This window comes from Thalassophryne amazonica, chromosome 10 (assembly GCF_902500255.1).
Source record: "Thalassophryne amazonica chromosome 10, fThaAma1.1, whole genome shotgun sequence".
NCBI lineage: Eukaryota > Metazoa > Chordata > Actinopteri > Batrachoidiformes > Batrachoididae > Thalassophryne > Thalassophryne amazonica.
The window spans coordinates 96,327,176-96,350,582 of NC_047112.1; the positions used below are offsets into that span (position 1 = coordinate 96,327,176).

The 23,407-nt window shown below is 39.2% G+C and overlaps 1 protein-coding gene across 2 annotated transcripts; it reads right to left on the reverse strand.

The window, feature by feature from the left end:
- Nucleotides 1-5,179: 5,179 nt before the first annotated feature.
- Nucleotides 5,180-22,923, reverse strand: cltrn (collectrin, amino acid transport regulator). Of its 2 annotated transcripts, none has more exons than XM_034180560.1 (7): nt 22,905-22,923; nt 20,944-21,029; nt 18,233-18,291; nt 13,217-13,302; nt 13,026-13,142; nt 5,598-5,792; nt 5,180-5,518 (listed from the first exon to the last, which is right to left on the reverse strand). In XM_034180560.1, exons 2-7 carry the CDS (start codon nt 21,008-21,010, stop codon nt 5,377-5,379), a joined length of 666 nt encoding a protein of 221 aa, XP_034036451.1. In that variant the 5' UTR covers nt 21,011-21,029; nt 22,905-22,923; the 3' UTR covers nt 5,180-5,376. The 2 variants fall into 2 exon arrangements, with proteins under 2 accessions (XP_034036451.1, XP_034036450.1); XM_034180559.1 differs by lacking the exon at nt 22,905-22,923 and adding an exon at nt 21,146-21,165.
- Between the last annotated feature and the right edge of the window lie 484 nt (nt 22,924-23,407).

The following is a 23,407-nucleotide window of genomic DNA, read 5'->3' on the forward strand; positions in this document are numbered from 1 at the left end:
CGCTGCACCTAACGATTATTTTAATAATCGATTAATCAGTTGATTATTTTTTTCGATGAATTTTTTTGTTTTTTTACTTACATGTGAGTTTTGCCATTATTTCTTTAGGTGAGTTATTATTAAAAGGCCTTTATCATGCAACATCAACGTTTGAGCTTGTAACAAAGTTATGATGTTATATTCTCGTCAAAAACATACCTGGAGTAGTGTTTTGTTTTATTTTGCACATACATACATACATACATCACCGACACACCACAAAGAGATTTCCATCAGGTTTCACCCGATTATGAGCATTTTTAGATGTCTACAGCAACTCTCAACCACTGACAAGATATTTCAGCAAGAGTCCACAAAAGTATTTTAAAGACCTGAGTAAAGTGTAATATGTGATCTTTAATAAGATATATTCATGGAAAAAGACACAATGTGCAGTTTACTGCATTTTATTTTTCTTGTGTAAAAACAGCTTAGATGTGGTTTGACCGAAACAAATTGTCATCAAATTTAAATAAAACAGGGATGAAGTGGAGGTGTAAGAGTCACTAGGTGTTCACAGGAAAGTTATTTATTTCTATATTTATATGTTTATGTTCATTGTTAGTTGGTTTTATCTTTTCTGTTGTGTTTTGTTTTATCAGGTTTTTTTTTTTTTGTCTCTCTAAAACTGTATTGTAGCATTATTAGTTATTATTACTGTTATTGTTGTTGTTGCTATTATTAATATATAAATAAATAAAATAAAAAAATTACAATTTGTAATGCATTTGACTCTTACGACAACAAACGCTGAGCCATTAATTATTATACAGAAAACATGCTGAGATGCCAACAGCTTAATGCTAACTTTAACACTGAAAACGCCATAGACATGCTAACGCATTAGCATTGGTCCCGTTTTCAAGTTATAAAATACATCTATCAACTGTTTCAGAAGACCTTAAGAGGTCGATTTAAGATTAAAAAAAAAAGGTAAATATTACTCACAGACATATGCTCTTTAGGGTTTTAATGGGGAAAAATTAAGATAAAGCGAAATAAAACAAAGAATCAACGAAGCAGCAGATTGAAGCACTGCTTCATTGGTTCAAGATTCAAAGCAAAGCCGCGCTGCAGAAACGGTTGATTGTATGGAAGAAACAAAACATTTACAGTAAAACAAAGTTATTTAGCAACAAATCAATGACTAAATTAGTTGACAACTTTTTTAATCATCGATTTTAATCGATTAACTCGATTAGTTATTTCAGTTCTACTAAACACCTCTCCTCTTTCTGTCAGATCCTGTTTGGGATGTGTGTGTGGCAGCATGCTGCCTTTACCCCCCAGTCCGACGCCCCTATTCCTGGGGACCTGGGCCTGGTTTTCAACATGACTTTCAATAAATGCAAACAGAGGAATATATCAATTTCATTCTTTGTAAGGGGCAGTATACTACAAAAAGAACCGGGAGAAATTACACCCCTGTCATGGAGAAGGAAACTATCCATAGAGAACAAAGCTGTTTTTGTACCAGGCTGTAAATATGTTTATTTCTGCTAAAAAAGTTAGACATTTTAACATGGGCTTCAAAGGGAACCTGCTCACTATTCTTTCAGATAGGATACATTTTTGAGGGCCAGAAGTTGGGGCTTGGTTGTTCCACAAATATTGGGTGTCTGTACAATTGTACAAAAGACACAGCTGTATTGTACGACAGAGTTTTAGGACCACATTGAAATTTTTTTTTTGGACTTCGAGAATAAAGTCGTAATATTACGAGAAAAAACTCATAATATTACGAGAATGAAGTCGTAATTTTATGAGAAAATCTTGTAATATTACAAGAAAAAAGTCAAAATATTATATTATGACTTTATTCTCGTAATATTACGACTTTATTCTCGTAATATTACGACTTCATTCTCATAATATTATGACTTTTTTCTTGAAGTCTTAAAATTAAAACTTTATTCTCATAATATTACGAATTTATTCTCATAATATTATGACTTTATTCTCGTAAATTATGACTTTATTCTCGAAGTCTAAAAAAAAATTGTATGTGGCCCTAAAACGCCGCCTTAGTATTGCAGTAAACTTGCCTCCACCAAGAAAAAAAAAATCATCTGGCGCCGCCACACAAAGACTTAGAATTCACTGTTGGGTTGGTGTTTACTTATCTGGCAACATCTCCAAATTGTTGTAGTTAATTTATCTCCAACCTTTTAGAGGCACAAATGTGATGCAGTACACAATGTTTATTTGACAACCCCAGAAAAAAAAAATAGACTTTGTTATTCAGGCAATCTGTCATTTGACAGCAAGTCATTTTTGCTGCTGTTTCCAAAGTCATTTGTTATTCAGCAGGTATCAGGGTGCATTATGAAAATAGTGGCATTATTGTCCATAATAATGTGCTGAAATGTATTTTATTTTCCAGCAGTTACTCATGCTGTCTCAGTCTGTGTGCAGCACACACAAGTCTTTGTCAACCACCTCTCTAATAAGAGTGCAACTCTGTCAAAGCAAATGTGACAGAAAATCACTGGTGGGCGAAAAAGAAAAATTAGGTGCAGAGGCTGTACCTCTGGCAAGATCATGAAATACAGAGTAAAGTAAAAAAGAACTGAATATCACATTTGTTAGCAAATGATGATTAAACCCCACCAACACTGCATAATGTCAGAATGTGCTCACAGGCAAAAAAAAATATTGGAAGAAAAAAACATCATATTCCCTTTCGGCTAAAAATGATCATAAAAGTGAACATTTCCAAAAACAGACAGCCAAAACTACATTTAAAGAGCACTGATGAAATCATGTGTGAAATTAAAATATTTAAACAGCAAGCTGTCATTCACACTGAATAATTATTTGTAGTCCTGTGAAATGTCTAACAGCAGCCTCTGAAGGATGGCTAGCGCCCCCTGTCGTTTGTGTAGGGGAATAGCAGATAAATCACTATTGACCCATTCGTGAGGTGTAGCGTATGTATGCAGGTGTACATGAAGCACTCACACCGTATGAGGCTCAGGTCCAGGTCACGGCTTCATGTGAGTGGATAAATCCTTGTCGTACCAGTTTCACTGCAGCGTTGCCTCCTGAAGCCACCGTGCACGTGCAAGAAGCAGTGAACTGTTTGCAAGCTGTAGACTCTGCTTCAGGGTCACCACAGCAGATTCTGCATGGATCTGCATGTTGATTTGTTGCAGCTTTTATAGAGAATACGCTTCCTGATGCAACCCCAGATGCACATGGACACTGTGGCTGTGGATGGCTTTGAACCCACACACCTTCTGGGAAGATTTTGAACCTTAACAGATTTTGCTTCAGGAGGGTGAAAAGTCGATCACTACTACAAGAGCAAACATTTTTTGGAAAGCACATCTGAAAGAAGACCTCATCATCATGACCATTTTAAGGTATGAAATGAATCTATTTCACCTAATGGCCTACAGGGAGCACTAGAAACAAAGATCGCATTTAAAACATTGGTTTTTAACAGTCTGGATGTCGTTTTGCGTGATTGTGTCTCTTATGAAGGCACATTGTGTATTTTCACTTTAACACTGAATTTTGTGAGGTCACCAAACGGTCATCACAAACCCACTGAGGAAGGTTGTCACATTGTGTACACATGGGAACAGTTTTAGACGTTTTCTTTTTGTGAGGAATGCAAGGTAAAGTTGATATTCTGTACATGACCCAGTATGGGCCCATTAACACCAAAGTCAGAGTTATTCCAGGTCAGGATAACCTTTAGTGGTATTGTGTTGTCCCTCATTCTATCAGGCTAATTTTGTAGAGTGGATCTAACTAAAGTTGAAGCGTGGCAAACGTCTTCCCTGGGCTGAGACAGCCCCAGGTTGAGTTCACTCCTAGGGCCTAGTTTACATCGAGGTGAGTTCTGTTGTGTTCAGCAAAGGTATTTTACACCTCTGTGATGGCAACATTATACACTGAGTTTACATTTGCTGCCTTCAAGATGACATCCAAGCATATTCAACAAAATGCAAAACCACATTCTGCACAATTTAGAAAGGCATGGCTGCAAAGAAGAGCATACAGGTGCTGGGCTGGTAATAGAGAATGTGTCTTCCCAATCTTGGTTTTACATTCTGATGTTGTATCATTGAAGTAGTTTTGACGTAATCCTTAAAAGTCTACAAAGTGAAATCCTGATCCAGAATCCAGATCACCTCCAAAACATAATGGCGTCTTCCAAGGCCTAACACCAGTGTGTGGTGAAAATCCATTAACTAGTTTTGACGTAATCCTTAAAAGCCTTTGTCAAGTGAAATCTCGATCCAGAATCCGGATCCGGATCACCTCCAAAATTTAATGGAGTCTTCCATGGGCTAATATCAATCTGTGGTGAAAATGTCATCAAAATCCATACAGTAGTTTTGATGTAATTCTGGTAACAAACAGACATATAAATAAATAAACGCTGATGATTTTATTACGTCCTTGGTGGATAGAATGAAATGAAGCTAACCACACAAAATATCAAATATTAGTAACAGACGGACAGATGGACGGACGCAAAGTCTTCGCAATATCCGATGGCTATATTTGATGGTCTTTGGTAAAAATCAGTGTAATAATCACTGAATTTGTTTGTTTGTTTGTTTGCTGTTGCATTTTCCATACGCTCCCAACTTTTTCTGATTCAGGGTTGTTCCTATTTCAAATTTCATAGTCCTACCGATTTCCTGTCTATTTCTACAAATTCATTTTTGTTGTAATTTTTGGCGTATGCCGAAACATTAGTTAATATCAGCTAAGTTACAGATTTATTTCATTGATTGAAGTAGTGCAAGCTGCAGCCAGTCCTAAAGCCATGACTTATAAAACTGTATCAAATATATGTACCGTACTGTGAAGCAGTTCTAATATATCAAGATTGATTTTCATTATATCGGCCAAACCTACAAACATGTTTGGCTGAAATGAACTGAAAAAAGATAGTAGTGTTTTTTTTGTTGTTGTTTTTTATTTTGTTTTTTGAAAAGCATGTGCTGCACATCAGTCTGTATGAAGGGGTACATATAATAAAATATGTAGTTAAACATACAGTAAATGATGCCCTCACTAAAATATCCATACACAAATTCTCTCAGAAAATATTTCAAAATAATTTCCTTTCTTTAGCACAGAATCTGTATTATTTTAGAAAAAATGCAAAGTTTTGGCATTGAAAATTTCTGGCGCTTAATTCTATTTAAAACATGAGGACAACCTTTCCAGATGAAAAACAAGTCACATATGAAATCACTTAAGTGATGAATAACAACTTTAAAATGATTTGGTATATCGATTCAAACTGACAGCACAACAAATGTCCACATGGATCACCTTAAGTCTCTCTTTTCATCTGTCTCACAGAAGCTTTTACATAGATGTGTATGTCCCCTCATCTGAGAATGATTTGTTGTAAATACCATCCAGATTGTCACATGCAATCCCATTTTCTCCCGTTTGCACATGTGACCCTTCTTCATCATCTTCATCCTCTATTTTCCCTTTCTTTGTGCTGCAGTAAAAATGAAAAACACAAGAATGATCAGATGCATCACTATGAAAGCATAAATGGAATATGTAGAAACTCTTACCGTCTTTTCTGGATTTCTGAGTACAAAATCACAATAATGATACCAGCAGTGACGCAGCCCATGACCACCCCAAACACAATGAGCCAGGGGGGCGTGTCATAGGTCACTGGCGGTGCCAGGGTGGGAGGGATTCCGACAAACTCCAGGGTTTCATCTGTCAGCAAAAATGCACTGTTGATCCGATTCCTGGAAAATCTGTTAAAAAAATAAAAGCTTTAGTTTGTAATCATGAAAGAAGCCACAGGAAACATTTTAATGTAATCAACAAACAGGCATTTTATAAACAGATTGCGTTTAACATCTAATAACCAACTGCTATAAAAGGCTTTACTGGCCATACAAACATTTTCAAGGTCATAGCAAGTCTCAACAGTGGCATATTCATTTGCAACATAATTGTGGTTTAAACTGTAAATCATACTTTCTGGACCTATCATGAATGTGATGAGGGTACTGATAGAGGTGTTTAGCGATGGTGAAATCATTGCAGGAAGAGTGTAACAATCTGAGTATAACTGGAGACCCCAGAGCACAGAACAACACTGGGATAAAAGTGAAGTTGTCTTTATAAGCAGCTGATATACGCAATTGCAGATTTCAGGACACACAAGACGAGGAATCCTTTCAGCAAAAGGCTTTATGTGGAAACAGGCTGAGAGGGTTAACCATGGACACAAGCACAGGGTCGAAACACAACAGGAAATCAGCCTGCAAGGCAACAGTTTCCATGTGGGAACACATGGGGTAAGAATGCTGTCGGAAAAGATGAGTGTATAAAAGTAAATATGTGTGCATGGTAGTCTATATACTTCAATGAAAATGTTGTAAACTCAAACCATACAAAATAATATGTAGCGTGCATTCTGTTTGTGAGAATATGATTAAAAAAGTCAGAACTAAAAATAAATACAAATATGAAGTGCAGTTTTATGAGTGTTTTTTAATGTGTTTTCTTCATTATTAATACGAAAGTCTGTGACTACTGTTAAAACTACACCATGGGGTTATAGGCATTACGTATGGAGTAGAAAATACATCGATTTCACATACTGCATAAGCGTTCAAAGTGCATTCAGCTCAGGTGCAACCATTCAACTTTGTGGCGGCAGGATGGATGATGAAGGAAATACCACAGACACGAAGGGTTAGTTTATTTAAATTATATTGAAGTAACGTAATAAAATGTAATACTACATTAGTTCAGAAGTGCATTTCAAGCTTACATCAATGAGAGCAATTACCTGCATGATGTGTTTTGAGCACAAAAATGCAAAAATGTAGGCATGGAACCTAGACAATCTGGCACTGAAGTGAGGTGTTATAAATACCAATATATTGTGACTTCATCAAACATGGAAATGAGTATGCGTGACCATAGAAAGGAACTAAAGCTGAGGAAAAGCACCTTGAACAGATGTGTCAGAATAAATGCATCACAGGAGTAAGCATACAGAAAACATACAAGATCCAAAAGTGACAAAAAAAAAAGATATCATCAGAGTGCAGCCTGTGACAATGACACCACTCACTTCAATTTAATTATACAGCAACAAATCACAACAAATGTCACCCATAGGTCCTATACATGAGCAAGATTTAAAGCTACTGATCTGATGAGCTAGCACATTGGTGACAATGAGAAGGAAAAACTCCCTCAGGCATTGTTTTGGTTTTAGGAAGAGACCTGGAGCAGGCCAGTGTCAATGTGATGACCATCTCTTTTGGCCATAACAGCAAAACAGAACAAAAACCCAACAGAATTTTCACATAGAAATGTTGCAGCTAATCAACCATATATACTCCAGGATTTATACTGACAGACGACTAGATGGCTGAGAGAAGAACTACAAGGTGAAGACTAGAGCTGGGGCTACAGATAGATGTAATCGATTATGCCGACACAATGCGTCGATTTCCATAGTGTTCATCGAGGCATTGCAAGGATGGAGAAATATGACTGCACACTGAGAGGAAGAACTCCACAGAAAAGCAAGCTGAAGCAAAAAAACATTACCCGCTATTATCTAAAGTGTGGAAGAGCAGCCCAGTTTCACTTTTTTTTCATGCTCTCCTCACAAAATTTTGTGGCGGGGTTTTTTTAACTCACTACCCCAACCCAAACCTTAACCATAACCTAACCCTACTCCTTGACCTCACCCTAATCATAACCACCCTGACCCCCCCACTTCACTTTTAATTTCGTGCAGCTATCACAGAATGAATTAGAATGAATTTGTGCTGCCGTGACGAAAATGAGGCGCTTTTTGTCACAATATCACAAACCAATAGATTAATGTATATTTCGTGCTGCTGAATCACGACTTGCCATGAGACCAGGTTGGGAAGAGAAACCTGGTATTAAACATGCCTGGGGCTAAATTAATAAAGACCGCAGTATGAAAAAGCTATGACATCTGGTACTGTAAGAGAGCTGTCTCTCTCTCTCTCTCTCTCTCTCTCTCTCTCTGTCTCTCACTCCCTCAATGTGTGTGTGCGAGCTGTGTGTTTGGCTCTGTTCCTCTCCCCACACAGTGTGTGTGTGTGTGTGTGTGTGAGCACTGTGTGAGCTGTGTGTGTTCAGCTACTTTGCTCTCCCCCTGTGTGCGTGCGTGTGTGCGTGCATGGTGCGTGTGTGTGTGTGTGTGTGTGTGTGAGCACTGTGTGAGCTGTGTGTGTTCAGCTACTTTGCTCTCCCCCTGTGTGCGTGCGTGCATGGTGCGTGTGTGTGTGCGTGTGTGTGTGTGTGTGTTCGGCTCTGTTCCTTTCCACCACAGTCTGCCTGTGAGTTGCAGATGAGCAGCTCTTTCATGCACGCAATTTGAAAAACAAACAAACTAGAGCACTGCGCTTGTAAAGCGCAAACCTCTGCCAACACTAGTTTCCAAATCCACAAAATTTTACCTTGGAAAAAAATTTGCAAGGTCAAAGTCCTGTTCGTAGTGACTTTTCAGAAGCTAAATTAGATGTGATCAAAAGTCAGGAGGATGTATTTAGTTCATGCACTTGAATCAATGAATCAATCACTCTGAATTCTTTTTGAGATCGTTTTCACAGAACATTGGTTATCTCTGCTGACCTTGACCTCCAAACTCAAGGTGTATCACATGTGCATCTTCAATACTCTGCTGTTTGACACTGATTCCTGGATGACAATCAGCCAGACAGGACAACTGCCTGGACAAACCTTCTCCTTCACTGCCTGTGGTGGATCCTCAGCATTCTATTATGACACGACAACGTCATCAACACCGGGGCGTGGTGGAGAAAGCAGGCCCCCTGAGTGTGCATCGTTTGCTTTGCCAGCTCCAGCTGGGATAACTTGGGCGTGTCCACCACATTATAGACGGTTACATACCACAAGGACCAACCCAGACAGCTGAGAATCGCTTGCAGACCATCACTGTAGATGGAATCATGCTGTTCAGAGGAGTGAGGAAAGGACACTGTGAGAGCTGGAGGACAGATGAGTATGGATGAAGCTAAGACAGCAACGCCACACCATTGATTCACCTTCTGAATTTACTTACACTTGTGGCAAAGACTGTCATGCACCAATCAGACTGCTGAGCCACACCAACTATTGTTCTCTGCAAAATAAATGATTAATCAAGACACACCCACTGTCTCCTGAGACATACCAGCGTCCCGATGCCATGATGATAGGAAACGGCACAGTAATTATTAACTTATGATTCTCCACTTTCACCAGATTTGAACAGCCCAGTCTCACCGTCTTTTTCTTCCCACCCCCATCATGAAAAGCGTCCCGTTTTCGTGCACCAGTCACAAACCTGTAGATTAATGTACTTTTTGTAATGTCGCCATGAACTGCCATGAGACTGGGTTGGATTTGAAGGGTTCTTTGACTCATAGAAACTTTGATGAACAAAGTTTTTTCATCAGTTTCCTTCTAAAAGAAATGGAAAAAAACAAACGTACAAATAAATAAAAAGGTCAAACAGTTGAATCCTTTTGGGCCACTTGGTCTCATTTTTCATGTTGTATATCTTTCGCCTGCCTGAACTGAGTACAGGTGAGGATTACAGTCGACAGCACCACAGTTACACACACATTTTTGTCGTGGCTCTTGTTTTAGCAGTTTGATTTGATCTCCACTGTATTCTGTCTTTCATATTCGTCTCCATATTATCTGGATAATTCACCCTCTTTGTTAAGTCTCTGTCGTGTTACTGGTCCTGTATTTTCCATCCATCCATACTCCATCCATAGTCCCTGGGTGCTGTGTTACAAAACATTTAAGCAGGTTCACTCACTTGTTAATGTATTTTTCTTTTTTAATCTGAAATCAGGCAGTTATTGTTCTAATAATACTTAAAGCAAACAGATGAAGAATCATACTGTGGCTGCAAATGGAGGCACACAACCTTAATCTTCACACTGAGGCGTGTATATGTGTGTTTGTCTGCTTGTGCTTGTGTGTGTGTGTTGCTGTGGAAGAAGGCAGTGTGACACGCAGAACACACAAACATAATTCATTGAACACTACTGTTGAGTTGCAGGGCTCTGATACCACATAAATAATATAAAATATAGTGCAGCAGCTAAGAGAATATTTAGAGCAAAATCCTGCAAATGGTGATACAAGCACCAAAGTTGGCACAAATACTCCTGAGACATTACTCTTTTAAAAAAAAATGACTAGCCACTTGAATTTTCAATAGACGGCCAGGTAGGAGCCAACTGAAGAATTACACAGGGGTTAAAATTAAAAATGCTCCAATCAAATTGAAAACTACACTACATTATTTGTCTGATCATAACGATTTCAAAAAAGTATAGTTTGGACTATCTATGACTGAATGTTCAGGAGTTATGGGGTTAAAACAGCAAAAATGGTGACAAACGTCAGTTTCAGTTTGTACAGGGGTCAAAAGTTAAAGTTGCTCCAATTTTAGTAAAAAAAAAAAAGCAAATTATTAGTTGAATAAACAGGGTTTTAAAAAGGACTAGTTTGGAGCATGTACCATGCTTAGTTATCATGTTACAGCGTAACATATGTCACATGTCATATAATCCAATGGACATGACCTTGTTTGACCTTTACTTTGGAGACCAAGCATTCAACACAGTCAGAACTATTCCATTTATTAATCCGATTAGCTCAACTAATAATTTGCATCATTTTTTTACCAAAATTGGAGAAACTTTAACTTTTGACTCCTGTACAAACTGAAACTAACCTTTGTCACCATTTCAGTCATAGATAGACCAAACTATATCTTTTTGAAATCATTATGATCAGACAAATAATGTGGTGTAGTTTTCAATTTGACTGGAGCAGTTTTAATTTTGTCCCCTGTGTAATTCTTCTGTTAACCCTACCTGGCTGCCTATTGAAGCTTCAAGTAGCTACTTGGTTTTTTCAAAATGTCTAAGGAGTATTTGTGCCGACTTTGGTGCGTGTATCACCATTTGCAGGATTGTTTCAGTTATCTGCTGCACTAATAAGGAAACACAAAGCTTTGCAGTATTTTTCATAAAACGTATTTCTGCTTCAAAGTGAAAATGATTTTACCATGTATGACATTAAAATGTGCTTCGTACAAAAAAGTGAAAAATTGTGTCACCTTTTACTCACAGAATTGGATACATTTTATCTTTCTTCACCAACTGTTATTTCATGAAATACACCCGATACTTACACTGATTGATTTTTTTCTGAATCTAACTCACCTTTCTGCTCAAAAAAGGACAGAAATCAGTTGCCAGTAGTACTACTACAATTTTTACCCAAGGCCAAAATAAGGCCATTGGGTATTGCGAAGACTCATTTACTAGTGTGCTTGGGGTCATTGTCTTGTTGAAACACAGATTTCAAGGGCATGTCCTCTTCAGCATAAGGCAACATGACCTCTTCAAGTATTCTGACATATCCAAACTGATCCATGATACCTGGTATGCGATATATAGGCCCAACACCATAGCAGGAGAAACATGCCCATATCATGATGCTTGCACCACCATGCTTCACTGTCTTCACTGTGAACTGTGGCTTGAATTCAGAGTTTGGGGGTCGTCTCACAAACTGTCTGCGGCCCTTGGACCCAAAAAGAACAATTTTACTCTCATCAGTCCACAAAATATTCCTCCATTTCTCTTTAGGCCAGTTGATGTGTTCTTTGGCAAATTGTAACCTCTTCTGCACGTCTTTTATTTAACAGAGGGACTTTGCGGGGGATTCTTGCAAATATATTAGCTTCACACAGGCGTCTTCTAACTGTCACAGCACTTACAGGTAACTCCAGACTGTCTTTGATCATCCTGGAGCTGATCAGTGGGTGAGCCTTTGCCATTCTGGTTATTCTTCTATCCATTTTGATGGTTGTTTTCCATTTTCTTCCACGCATCTGTTTTTTTTTTTGTTTGTTTGTTTTGTTTTGTTTGTTTTTTTTGTTTTTTTTGTCCATTTTAAAGCATTGGAGATCATTGTAGATGAACAGCCTATCATTTTTTGCACCTGCGTATAAGTTTTCCCCTTTCCAATCAACTTTTTAATCAAACTACGCTGTTCTTCTGAACAATGTCTTGAACATCCCATTTTCCTCAGGCTTTCAAAGAGAAAAGCATGTTCAACAGGTGCTGGCTTCATCCTTAAAATAGGGGACACCTGATTCACACCTGTTTGTTCCACAAAATTGACGAACTCACTGACTGAATGCCACACTACTATTATTGTGAACACCCCCTTTTCTACTTTTTTTTTTACTAATAGCCCAATTTCATAGCCTTAAGAGTGTGCATATAATGAATGCTTGGTCTTCTTGGATTTGTGAGAATCTACTGAATCTACTGGTACCTTGTTTCCCATGTAACAATAAGAAATATACTCAAAACCTGGATTAATCTTTTTAGTCACATAGCACTACTATTATTCTGAACACTACTGTACATACCATTTCTATTCCAGATTCACTTGTGTTGTAACACAAATGGTTGGGGGGAGAATTATGTGCTCTCTAGAGTGCCCTCTACTGGTGTTTAATGTTGGTATTAATTAATGAATAAGTCCATTACAGTGCAAAGATTTTACATGCATTAAATGTGTGTAAAACACCTAAAAATCACCAAACATTGGTAATATTTGCAAATAAATATCAGTAATTTAATATTGTGAACACATTCACCTTTAAAAATACATCATTGCTTTTCAGTGGCCTCATCATTTATTTAAAAAATTTTTTGCCCACTGATGTTGAGGGTGAAATCTTACATTTGTATCATAACTGTAGACACCAACTTAGAACTACACTCTCTGCTGGTTAATGGCTCTCAATGTGTGAACTGAATCATTGTCAACTCATTGGGTTCTATTGCTTTGCTCAAGTCTGACCTTTAAATTTTCTTTTCAGGAGCCAAGAAAATATATCAATTCTACAAGACAAAAAAAAACCTTTATGATGTCATTACCTTACAGCATCCTCCACATCTGCCAAACTAACAAGCTGCTGGTTATTCTCAGGTAACGTCACCACAAACCAGAAGGACACTCTGACCGTCTCATTGCACACGAGGATGTTGTCTATGCTGGAGTAGAAACACCACATCAGCAATCAAAGAATAAAACATGTTATTATATTGTGCTTCTATAGAATTCTTACCTGTAGTCAAATACGTTGAAGTGTCTGTTCATAGAAAAAGCCAGCAGGGCTCGGAAAAGGTTCATTTCATTTGGAGTCCATGGGTACTGCAGAGATAAAAACAGATGACTCTACAGTTAACTGATCAGCAGGTGGACCTTACAGTGGTAGTAATGTGTATTTTACAATGCACTTGTACTATATGTACAGTAGTGTTCAGAATAATAATAGTGCTATGTGACTAAAAAGATTAATCCAGGTTTTGAGTATATTTCTTATTGTTACATGGGAAACAAGGTACCAGTAGATTCAGTAGATTCTCACAAATCCATCAGGACCAAGTATTCATGATATGCACACTCTTAATGCTATGAAATTGGACTATTAGTAAAAAAAAAAAAAGTAGAAAAGGGGGTGTTCACAATAATAGTAGCATCTGCTGTTGACGCTACAAACTCAAAACTATTATGTTCAAACTGCTTTTTAAGCAATCCTGTGAGTCACTAAACTAGTATTTAGTTGTATAACCACAGTTTTTCATGATTTCTTCACATCTACGAGGCATTAATTTTGTAGGTTTGGAACCAAGATTTTGCCCATTTACTAGTGTGCTTGGGGTCATTGTCTTGTTGAAACACCCATTTCAAGGGCATGTCCTCTTCAGCATAAGGAAACATGACCTCTTCAAGTATTTTGACATATCCAAACTGATCCATGATACCTGGTATGCGATATATAGGCCCAACACCATAGTAGGAGAAACATGCCCATATCATGATGCTTCTGGTTTTTCTTCTATTCATTTTGATGGTTGTTTTCCATTTTCTTCCACGCGTCTGTTTTTTTTTTTTTTCTTTTTTCATTTTAAAGCATTGGAGATCATTGCAGATGAACAGCCTATCATTTTTTGCACCTGCGTGTAAGTTTTCCCCTCTTCAATCATCTTTTTAATCAAACTACGCTGTTCTTCTGAACAATGTCCTGAACGTCCCATTTTCCTCAGGCTTTCAAAGAGAAAAGCATGTTCAACAGGTGATGGCTTCATCCTTAAATAGGGGACACCTTATTCACACCTGTTTGTTCCACAAAATTGACAAACTCACTGACTGAGTGCCACACTACTATTATTGTGAACACCCCCTTTTCTACTTTTTTTTTTTACTAATAGCCCAATTTCATAGCCTTAAGAGTGTGCATATCATGAATGCTTGGTCTTGTTGGATTTGAGAGAATCTATTGAATCTACTGGTACCTTGTTTCCCATGTAACAATAAGAAATATACTCAAAACCTGGATTAATCTTTTTAGTCACATAGCACTACTATTATTCTGAACACTACTGTAAGTGTAGTTCCATGAATGGAGAAACATACAAGATGCCACAGTAATAAGAAAGGTATGCAACACTGTACAATGTAAAAACCATCAACAAAAATAGGTAGACTAAATTTTCCTATAGTGCACAGCATACATATAATGCGTCGTCACTCGGCAAATTTTTGCACTTAATAGTTTTAATTACAGTGTCAAATTGTTCTTAATTTAGAAGAGGACCCACCCATTCAGTCTGTGACCAATTTTCTGGGAATAAGTTTTGAATGCAGATTCTTGGAGATTGGCCCAAAAAATGAGATTTTAGCCAGGGTAATGTTTTTCTAAGTGTGGGCTAACTCCACAAAAACACATAAACACAATGGCAGCCAAAATCAATATTATGGCATATTTTCACTTCTCTGTCACCGAGAACATTAATTTTGGTGTCTAAATCTATGTTTTTGAGGTCAAGGAATTCAAATATGACCATAAAATTACACATTTGCTACAACAAAGGGCGCTGTAGAATGCGTTGGACAGTAATACAGTTTTTCTCCACAGCATATCTCCACATTTCCAGGCTAGACTCAACCTGCTCTCTACTCTCACTACAGATCACAATGTCATCTGCAAACATTACAGTCCATGGAGACTTATGTCTGATCTCATCCATCAACCTGTCCATCACCATTGCAAAAAAAAAAAAAAAGGGCTCAGAGCTGATCCTTTCTACTGCGCCACTCACCCCTGTCACACGATCCTTGTACAGATCCTGTACCACCCTTGCATACTTGTCTGCCACTCTAGACTTCCTTATACAGCACCATAACTCTTCTCTTGGCACCCTTTCATAAGCTTTCTCTAAATACACAGTGCAACTCCTTATGGCCTTCTCCATACTTCTCCATCAGCACTCTCACAGCAAATATTGCATTGTAGTGCTTTTTCTTGGCATGAAGCCATAGTACTGCTCACAGACCTTCACCTCTTTTCTAAGTCTAGCTTCCACTACTCTTTCTCATAACTTCATTCTGTGTTATGCCTCTGTAGCTAATGCAGTCCTGCACATCACCTTAAAAATCAGAACTAGCGCACTTCTTCTCCACTCCTCAGGCATCTTCTCACTTTCTATCATTTTATTAAACACTCTATTGCCGTCTATCCAAAAAATTACCATGCCTCCGCTGGAATGCCATCTGGACCAACTGCCTTTCCACTCTTCATCCTAGCTGCCCTCACTTCATCCTTACTAATCTCTTGCATTTCCTGATTTACTCTGTCCATTTCAACCATCCTTTTCTCTCATTATATTCATTCATCAGCTCCTCAAAATCCCCCCTACCTTTTCAACACACTCTCCTCGCTTGTCAGCACACTACCATCTGCATCCTTTGTCACTCTGACCTGCTGCACATCCTTTCCAGCTTGGACCCTTTGTTTTGGCAATTGGTAAAAGTCCTTTTCTCCTTCCTTAGTGTTTAATTTCATGTAGAGCTCAGTATATGCTTTTCCTAAACCTTTGACACTTCTCTATTCACCTTAAGCTTGGTTCACGGCAAGATAATAAGGCAGATATCGGACCCGATCTTCCCTTTCTGACAATCTTAAAGACGCCCCGACAATTATGATGACACTAAAGATAATCTTATCAGATATTCCCGCCATGTGTGGAGTGTTAAGAGCACGCTGATCTGCTCAGAAGGATGCCAGGAGCGCTCCGATCGCAAATCGGGGATATTCAACATGTTGGATGGTCTTGGCTCAATACCGCAGCATGTGTGGTGTCTTCCGATCACAAACGAACATGCAGCCTGCTGACTGTGACGTGCAGCCAATCATAAAATGAGGTGACGGATGCACGGAACAAAATCTAAAATCAAAACAGCTGTTATGGTGCAACAGACGTCCAGTGGTCGCGCTGTCTCCACTGCTTTTAAAGAACGCCTTTTCTTTTTATTTTTGTATCGTTTTTTTCCTCTGTTGTAAATAGTCCACAAACTATCTCCGTTTGTTTACTCTGAAATCATGTTTAATCTCGAGAGAGTTTGCGAGATTTCCTGTCTGACCTGGGAATGTTCGTGTGTGAAATCTGTTCGTGTGTGGTGTTGTTGTCTTTACTGTGTGGCTGAACACCACACACTGTATGACCAACACTGTTGGATGTATGATTTTTTTATCTCCACTTGTGTGGTCTCTTGGGTTTTGGAAACCTACAGACAATTTTAAAAATCTGCCATGTGAACCAGGCTTTATACAAATCTCCTTGTAGTCCTGTCTACTTTCTTCAGCTCTTTGACTGTTCCACCAGCCTCTTTCTCCTCATACTTTCTTGAGCATCTTCATTCCACCACCAAATCTCCTTGTCTTCCTTCCACTGTCCAGATGTCACACCCACGACCTTCCTAGCTGTCTCCTCCCCACATCTGCAGTACTTTGGCATTTATATAAAATGGCTACACCTTCATCCACTGCCTGTCTCACCTCCTCCCTGAATTTCACACGTCTTCCTTCTTCAGCTTTGGCAGCTTTGTTGACCTTTCACTCTCTTCCTCTTATTCACCTCTAAAGTTATCTTACAAACCACCATCCTATGTTGTCTGGCTACACTCTCTCCTGCCACCACCTTACAGTTTCTAAATGGTTTTCGGTTCCACCTCCTACGAAGAATGCAGTCCACCTGGGTACATCTTCTTCCACTCTTATATATCACCCTGTGTGCCTCCTTTTTCTTAAAGTAAATGCTTACTACAGCCATTTACATCCTTTTTGCAAAATGTACTACCATCTGCGCCTCCACATTCCACTCCTTGTTACTTCCTCATCACTTCTGTTCCTTCACTAACATGCCCTTTGAAGTACGCTCCAATCACTAATCTTTCATGTTTGGGTACACTCTCCACCACCTCATCTGTCTCACTCAAGAAATCTTCCTTCTCCTTTATCTCACAACCTACCTCTGGGGCATATGCACTGATGACATTCATCACCAGTTTAATTTCCAACTTCACACACACATCAACCTGTCATACACTTAACCTCCAGCATACTATTAATATACTCTTTCTTTAAAATAATCCCAACACCATTTTTACTCCAATCAACACCATAAAAATACAGCTTGAATCCATCTCTGATGGTCTTGGCATTACTTCTCTTCTGTTTGGTCTCTTGAATACACAGAATGGCCACCTTTCTCTTCTCCATTGTATCAGCTAATTCTCTCCCTTTGCCAATCATACTACCATCAAGTCCCAACTCTCACTTCCACCCTTCAAGCCTTTCTCCACTTCTTCTTCACCCAGCAGTAGTTCAATTTCTACCGGCATCCTATTGGGCAACAGCACCTGTGGTGGTCATTGTTATCCTGGGCTTTAACCAATTTGTTATGGAAATTTAATTTGTGAGCCACATGGTTTTTGTGGCTTTTTTTTTTTACACTGGATACCTTATACATTACTTATTTATCCGGGCTTGGGACCAGCACTTGGAATGTACTGGCTGCACACCCCATGTGGCTGAGGTTAAGTCATCAGATGTTTAATACCAATTTACATACTGTAATTGGAAAAAAATGACTCCATTGCCGTTTATTTATTCATTCAATCATTCATTTGAGAATTTACAGTTGGAAATTTCAGAACAGAAACATTAAGGTGACTTTTTCAAAGTTCTTCATATAGTCTGACAAAAAAACAAAAAACATTCATGAACTGATACACATACAGCTTGATCTCCCAAAGCAGTGACGATACTGAGTCGAACTTGGCAGCCAACAGTTTTATCTACAAAAACAGAACAAAACAGAATAAACTGTAATAGCATTCATTTAAGAGCCAAACAAATGGTTGCTGTACACTGAGGTATGGGCTCAGCCATGATTTTCTATCGGTTGTGGGGGGGGTACATTCAGCTGAGCTATGAACAATCATTCTGTTTAACATTGCATTCAACCAGCTAAGAAGTCCAGACAACAAAAAAAGGAAACTGGTGCATTCACTTTCACCTGGAAATATGGGCACTGGAGTTAAATCAACAGCAAAGTGTTGAATTATGTTGATGATTCAACACTATGAGAGCATTGAACTATGATCATGATTACTATGATATACTATAATAGAGTTGACAAAACTATTTTGACTGGTGGGTCCTTAGAATATTTGGACAGTGAGTTTTCTTCTGTGTGTGTGTGTGTGTGTGTGTGTGTGTGTGTGTGTGTGTGTGTGTGTGTGTGTGTGTGTGTGTGTGTGTGTGTGTGTGTGTGTGTGTGTGTGTGTGTGTGTGTGTGTGTGTGTGTGTGTGTGCCACAGCGCAGTTGAGAGTGATGCAGTCAAGATGTGACTGAAGTTCTGAATTTCAACTTTGGGTACAATGACCCATTGAACCCATTGAACAGCATGAGTTCAATGGGTTTAAGGAAAATATTTCATTAAACATTGAACAATTGCAGCTATTTTTTTACGTAGTCCCTCCATTTCCATCAGTAGCATTTGCTGATGTCCTTGTGTTCCAGACTCCAGTCAGATGCTTTGCTCACAGCTATATATCCGATCACTACTGTGGCTGGTATGTTGGGCCAAGATAATAGTACAGAACCCTACCATAAGACATGGACCACTCCGGCACGTCAGAAGCCATACGGCCGACTGCAAGCGACAATGGAAAAGGGCCCAGGACGCAGGGCCCCAGGAGGAACCAGGTGAAAAAGGGAAGCGGAAGGGTACAGGGGCCAGGAAGGGCAGCCACCAGAGCCACCGGGGCAGCATGACGGACCAACAAGGGAGCGGCCCGACGGCGCCGGAATCTATGAACTGCAGACGTCTTATTCACCCTAGGGACACAAAGTAGTCCAAAGCCTGGGCCGGTATGTAAGGTTTAATTAGGTCAGCTCGGTAGGGAGGTGCCAGTCCGTGAACAATTTTATAGGCTAGTAGTAGAACCTTAAAATCTGATCTTACTGGGACAGGAAGCCAGTGAAGAGATGCCAAAATGGGTGTAATGTGGACGAATTTTCTGCTTCATGTCAAAAGTCTGGCTGCAGCATTTTGAACCAATTGAAGAGCCCTAATGCTGGACTGTGGTAAATCAGAAAATAGAACATTGCAGTAGTCCAATTTAGAAGAGATAAACATGGATCAGGATCTCAGCATCAGCCATAGACAGGATGGGATGAATCTTCGCTATATTTCACAAGTGGAAGAAAGCAGTCCTTGTAATATTTCTAATGTGGAGTTCAAAGGATAATGCAGGATCAAAAATTACCCCAAGGTTCCTCACTTTGTCAGTGTGATGTATGACACATGAACCTAGGCTAAGCGTTAACTGGTCAAATTGATGTTGATATCTCAGCACTAAATATACATTAATCTATTGGTTCATGATATTGTGACGAAAAGTGCCTCATTTTCGTCACGGCAGTATGAATTCATTCTAATTGATTCCGTGATGGCTGCACGAAATTAAAAGTGAAGCAGTGGGGGTCTGGGTGGTTAAGGTTAGGGTTGGGGGTAGGAGTAGGGTTAGTAATAGTGAGTTAAAAAAACCTTTCACAAAAATTTGACTCATTTCGTGACAGGAGCACGAAATAAAAGGTGAGACTGGGCTGAAGTAACACATGATACTGATCGATGTGATGCATAATCCTCTTGCTGTGTTGTGATGGATTTTACTTTTCTTTCTCACTTTGTTGGTACAACCCACTGCCTCGCACTGCCCAAGCATAAAAAAAAAAATCAATTAAAAAAAGTGGAAAAAATGGAAAAACTCACATCATCTTACACTGTCCACTACTAATTGCTTTCACCCCAGCCGGCGCGGCTAAGCACGTTGCTAAGGGCTCACAGACAGAGCGCCCGGATGTGCGAACGAGTCAATTGCTAAGAGCCTGATGTTGGCAGCCATATTTGCACAATGTTTATCTTTGGTTGTGACATGAGGGTCTGAGGATGTCATGTTGTTCAGAGGAAATGTTCTTTGTGAATTTTGCTGTTGTTTCTACTTCTTGGTGCTGTGCACTTCAGTTAGGCTGCACCCGCGATTGACGTGCATTCTGTGACTTGTGACGTAGGAAACAGTAAGTGTGCTTGCTCCTTGGTTTTGGAGTGTGTGTTTGTCGTGCCCCCCCCGTGCTCCCCAGAGAACATGGCATCACTTCATGGTTTGTTATTTACTTGTCGGGTATTAGAAGGTCAATGAGTGCATGTTTTCAGATCAACAAAGCGACTCTGTTGCAGTAACAGATTATAAAGTACACTCCGTACCAGCTTGAGAAGCAGTGAAAAAGTACAGACCGTCTTCAATGTAACAACACCATACACTGGAAATTTGATGAACTTCTGGACAACAATCTTTATTGTACAACAGTTGTACAACAAAATGTATGATAAAGCCATAAAACGAGCTAAGAGAGTAATTTCAAGAACGTGGTGTTCACTTACCGGGCACACAGACGGGTTGTGCCAAAGTAGACGCCACAGAGAGCAGGAATAAAATCTTCATCAACATTTTCACTTTGAGTAAGAACCTGAAAAACAAAATCCGTCAGGGGTTTAGTTTCATTTCCAAGAAAAAAAACTGAGGTCGTCAGCAGAAGAGCCTGGTTGAACAAAGACTTGGTTTAATGGTTAAGCTTGGACACACCTGAACTCCCTCCTCTTTTAAAATATGGCTCCAACTCCTGTCCAGAGAAGCAGCTCACCCTTATCATAGAAGCTGGATTACATGGATGGAAACACTAAAGCATGGTTGGGGGGGGGGGCAAAGTGATGCTGTTTGTTCAAGCTTTTAAGGAGGCAGATAGGTTTGTTGGTGTGAGACAGACTGACCTCCCAGAGCAAAAGTGCTCAGTGTGCTAATGTTTGCTCTGCACAGCCATTCTGCACCACACACACTTAGATGCTAGAAAAGGAAGCATGAGGTTTGTACCACTCCAGTTTTTCCAGGATTCTGCTGATGTATCCAACCGTACTGCCTTTAAATGTGGATCAAAGGTAAGCAGAATGCCTGCATTCCTTTCCACTGAACCTGATTAGATGTTCCAGGGTGCACAGAACAGCTTGTTCAGTGAGCAATTTATGAACAAAGCTGCAATTCACCTAAAGGTGTTATACTGTGTCAATGTGGTTATATCTACCATTTGCAGTTTAAAATGTTTTGAATTTTCTGTTCCACATCCTGAAAGTCTCATAGTTAACTGTCCATGTGTGTAGAATTAGCAGAAAAATAGCACAAATATGCATTTTAAGCCTCTGAGGCTGATGAACACGCCTACACGTCCAACTCTATTTATTGTCATGTTTCTATTAATAAATCAGTGACAGAATGTCACAGAAACGTCATTTGAACACTTCCTGAAACTACAGTGTCACCTCTAGTTTCAGTCCCTGTTCATTAAGATCTTTGCCTCACAGCCTATCTTAGAGTCCCATATTATGCCCCCCCTCAGCCTGCCACTTCAACAGGCTTACTCAAAACACACCTTTGCTCTGTTCAAGAGTCAGACTCATTCACACTGCCACTAAACCTCATAAATGCAAAAAATACACCCACACACATAGTCTTATCAGCCTGAAAACACTTTTTACATTTTATTTAGTCCAATAAACAACCCATACTGGCATAAAAAACATGTGGGTGGACTATTTTCTTTTTCTAGAATCTATAAGCTCTCCCGCCCCCCACCGCCCCAAAGGAGCAAGTGACCATGTTTTTTCATTTTTGTATTTTTTTTTTTCTTTTTTTGTGTGTGTGTGTGTGAGGGAGTTTCCACTTTTCATCCAGTGACAGATATTTGTGGATATTTCTGCACAAAGGGAAGACAGAAACATCTCACCGCAAATGGTGAGTGATTTTATATTTATTTACACTGACTTTCAATTTTCTTCACATATTACACTACTTTTCTTGAACCAAAGACTTTGGTGAACACATTTCTAGTACCAGTAGCCTAGTAACATAGTAACAGTTTATCTACATTAGTGGAGGCCAAGTTCGGTCCTTGAGAGCCACCTTCCTGACACTCTTAGTTGTCTCCCTGCTCCAACACACCTGAATCCAATGAAAGGCTCATTAAAAGTCTGCTAACAAGTCTTTCATTGGATTCAGGTGTGTTGGAGCAGGGAGACAACTAAGAGTGTCAGGAAGGTGGCTCTCGAGGACCGAACTTGGCCTCCCCTGAGATTCTACATGAATAAAGCTGTATATTCAATAAAGATTTGAAGAATTTTTGAAAAAAAATAAAATAAAATAAAATTCAGATATAGAGCCAAAATATTTCTATATACAATGTTCTTGACAAATGTGTGACACATTTTGAAAGTTGAGACTGTTGTGAAGATTATGATTTGCAAAACATAGGCATTGTATATTGAAAAAGTACATATCTTAAAATGAGACTTACTGAAAGTATGGAAAATCAAGAAAATGCTCCTGGACCCCAGAGGGTTAAGGTGAAGATCAGGTGCTGAATGTATGTTTCAGATACATCCAGGTCCCTGCATCCTCAGCCTTTGGCATCAAGAGACGCCTGGGAAAAGCGGACAGAATTATGATGTCACTGGACAACACTGGAGAGGTGTTGGTCGATGCTGATACCTTTGCTGTAGAATGAAGCTCCAAATTTTTAGACATGATGCAGCACATGGTCTCCTTTCCGTTGAGGACCCCAGGAGAAGTCCACATGGACACCCAGATTACAGCTGTCTGCAAAAGATAAATGCTTACCTTTGAGCAGTGGGGTTGAAGCAGTTGTCTCCCTGTTTGGCTGTCATCCAGGAACCAAGGTGGTTCCGTAATGTTTGTGGATGCAGCAGCATGTGGCACCAGGACATGCTCTTAGACCTGACTGTAAACCCAAATAAGTTAGCAAAAAAAAAGGCATCTGATTGCTACAATTTTATTAAT

Excerpts from the sequence above, each read along its gene's own strand:
- cltrn (XM_034180560.1), bottom strand. The coding sequence starts at position 21,010 with ATGTTGATGAAGATTTTATTCCTGCTCTCTGTGGCGTCTACTTTGGCA. Across the intron at positions 13,143-13,216 it reads TTCAACGTATTTGACTACAG|CATAGACAACATCCTCGTGT; the intron begins GTAAGAATTCTA and ends TTTCTACTCCAG. Across the intron at positions 5,793-13,025 it reads GATGTGGAGGATGCTGTAAG|ATTTTCCAGGAATCGGATCA; the intron begins GTAATGACATCA and ends TTTTTTTAACAG.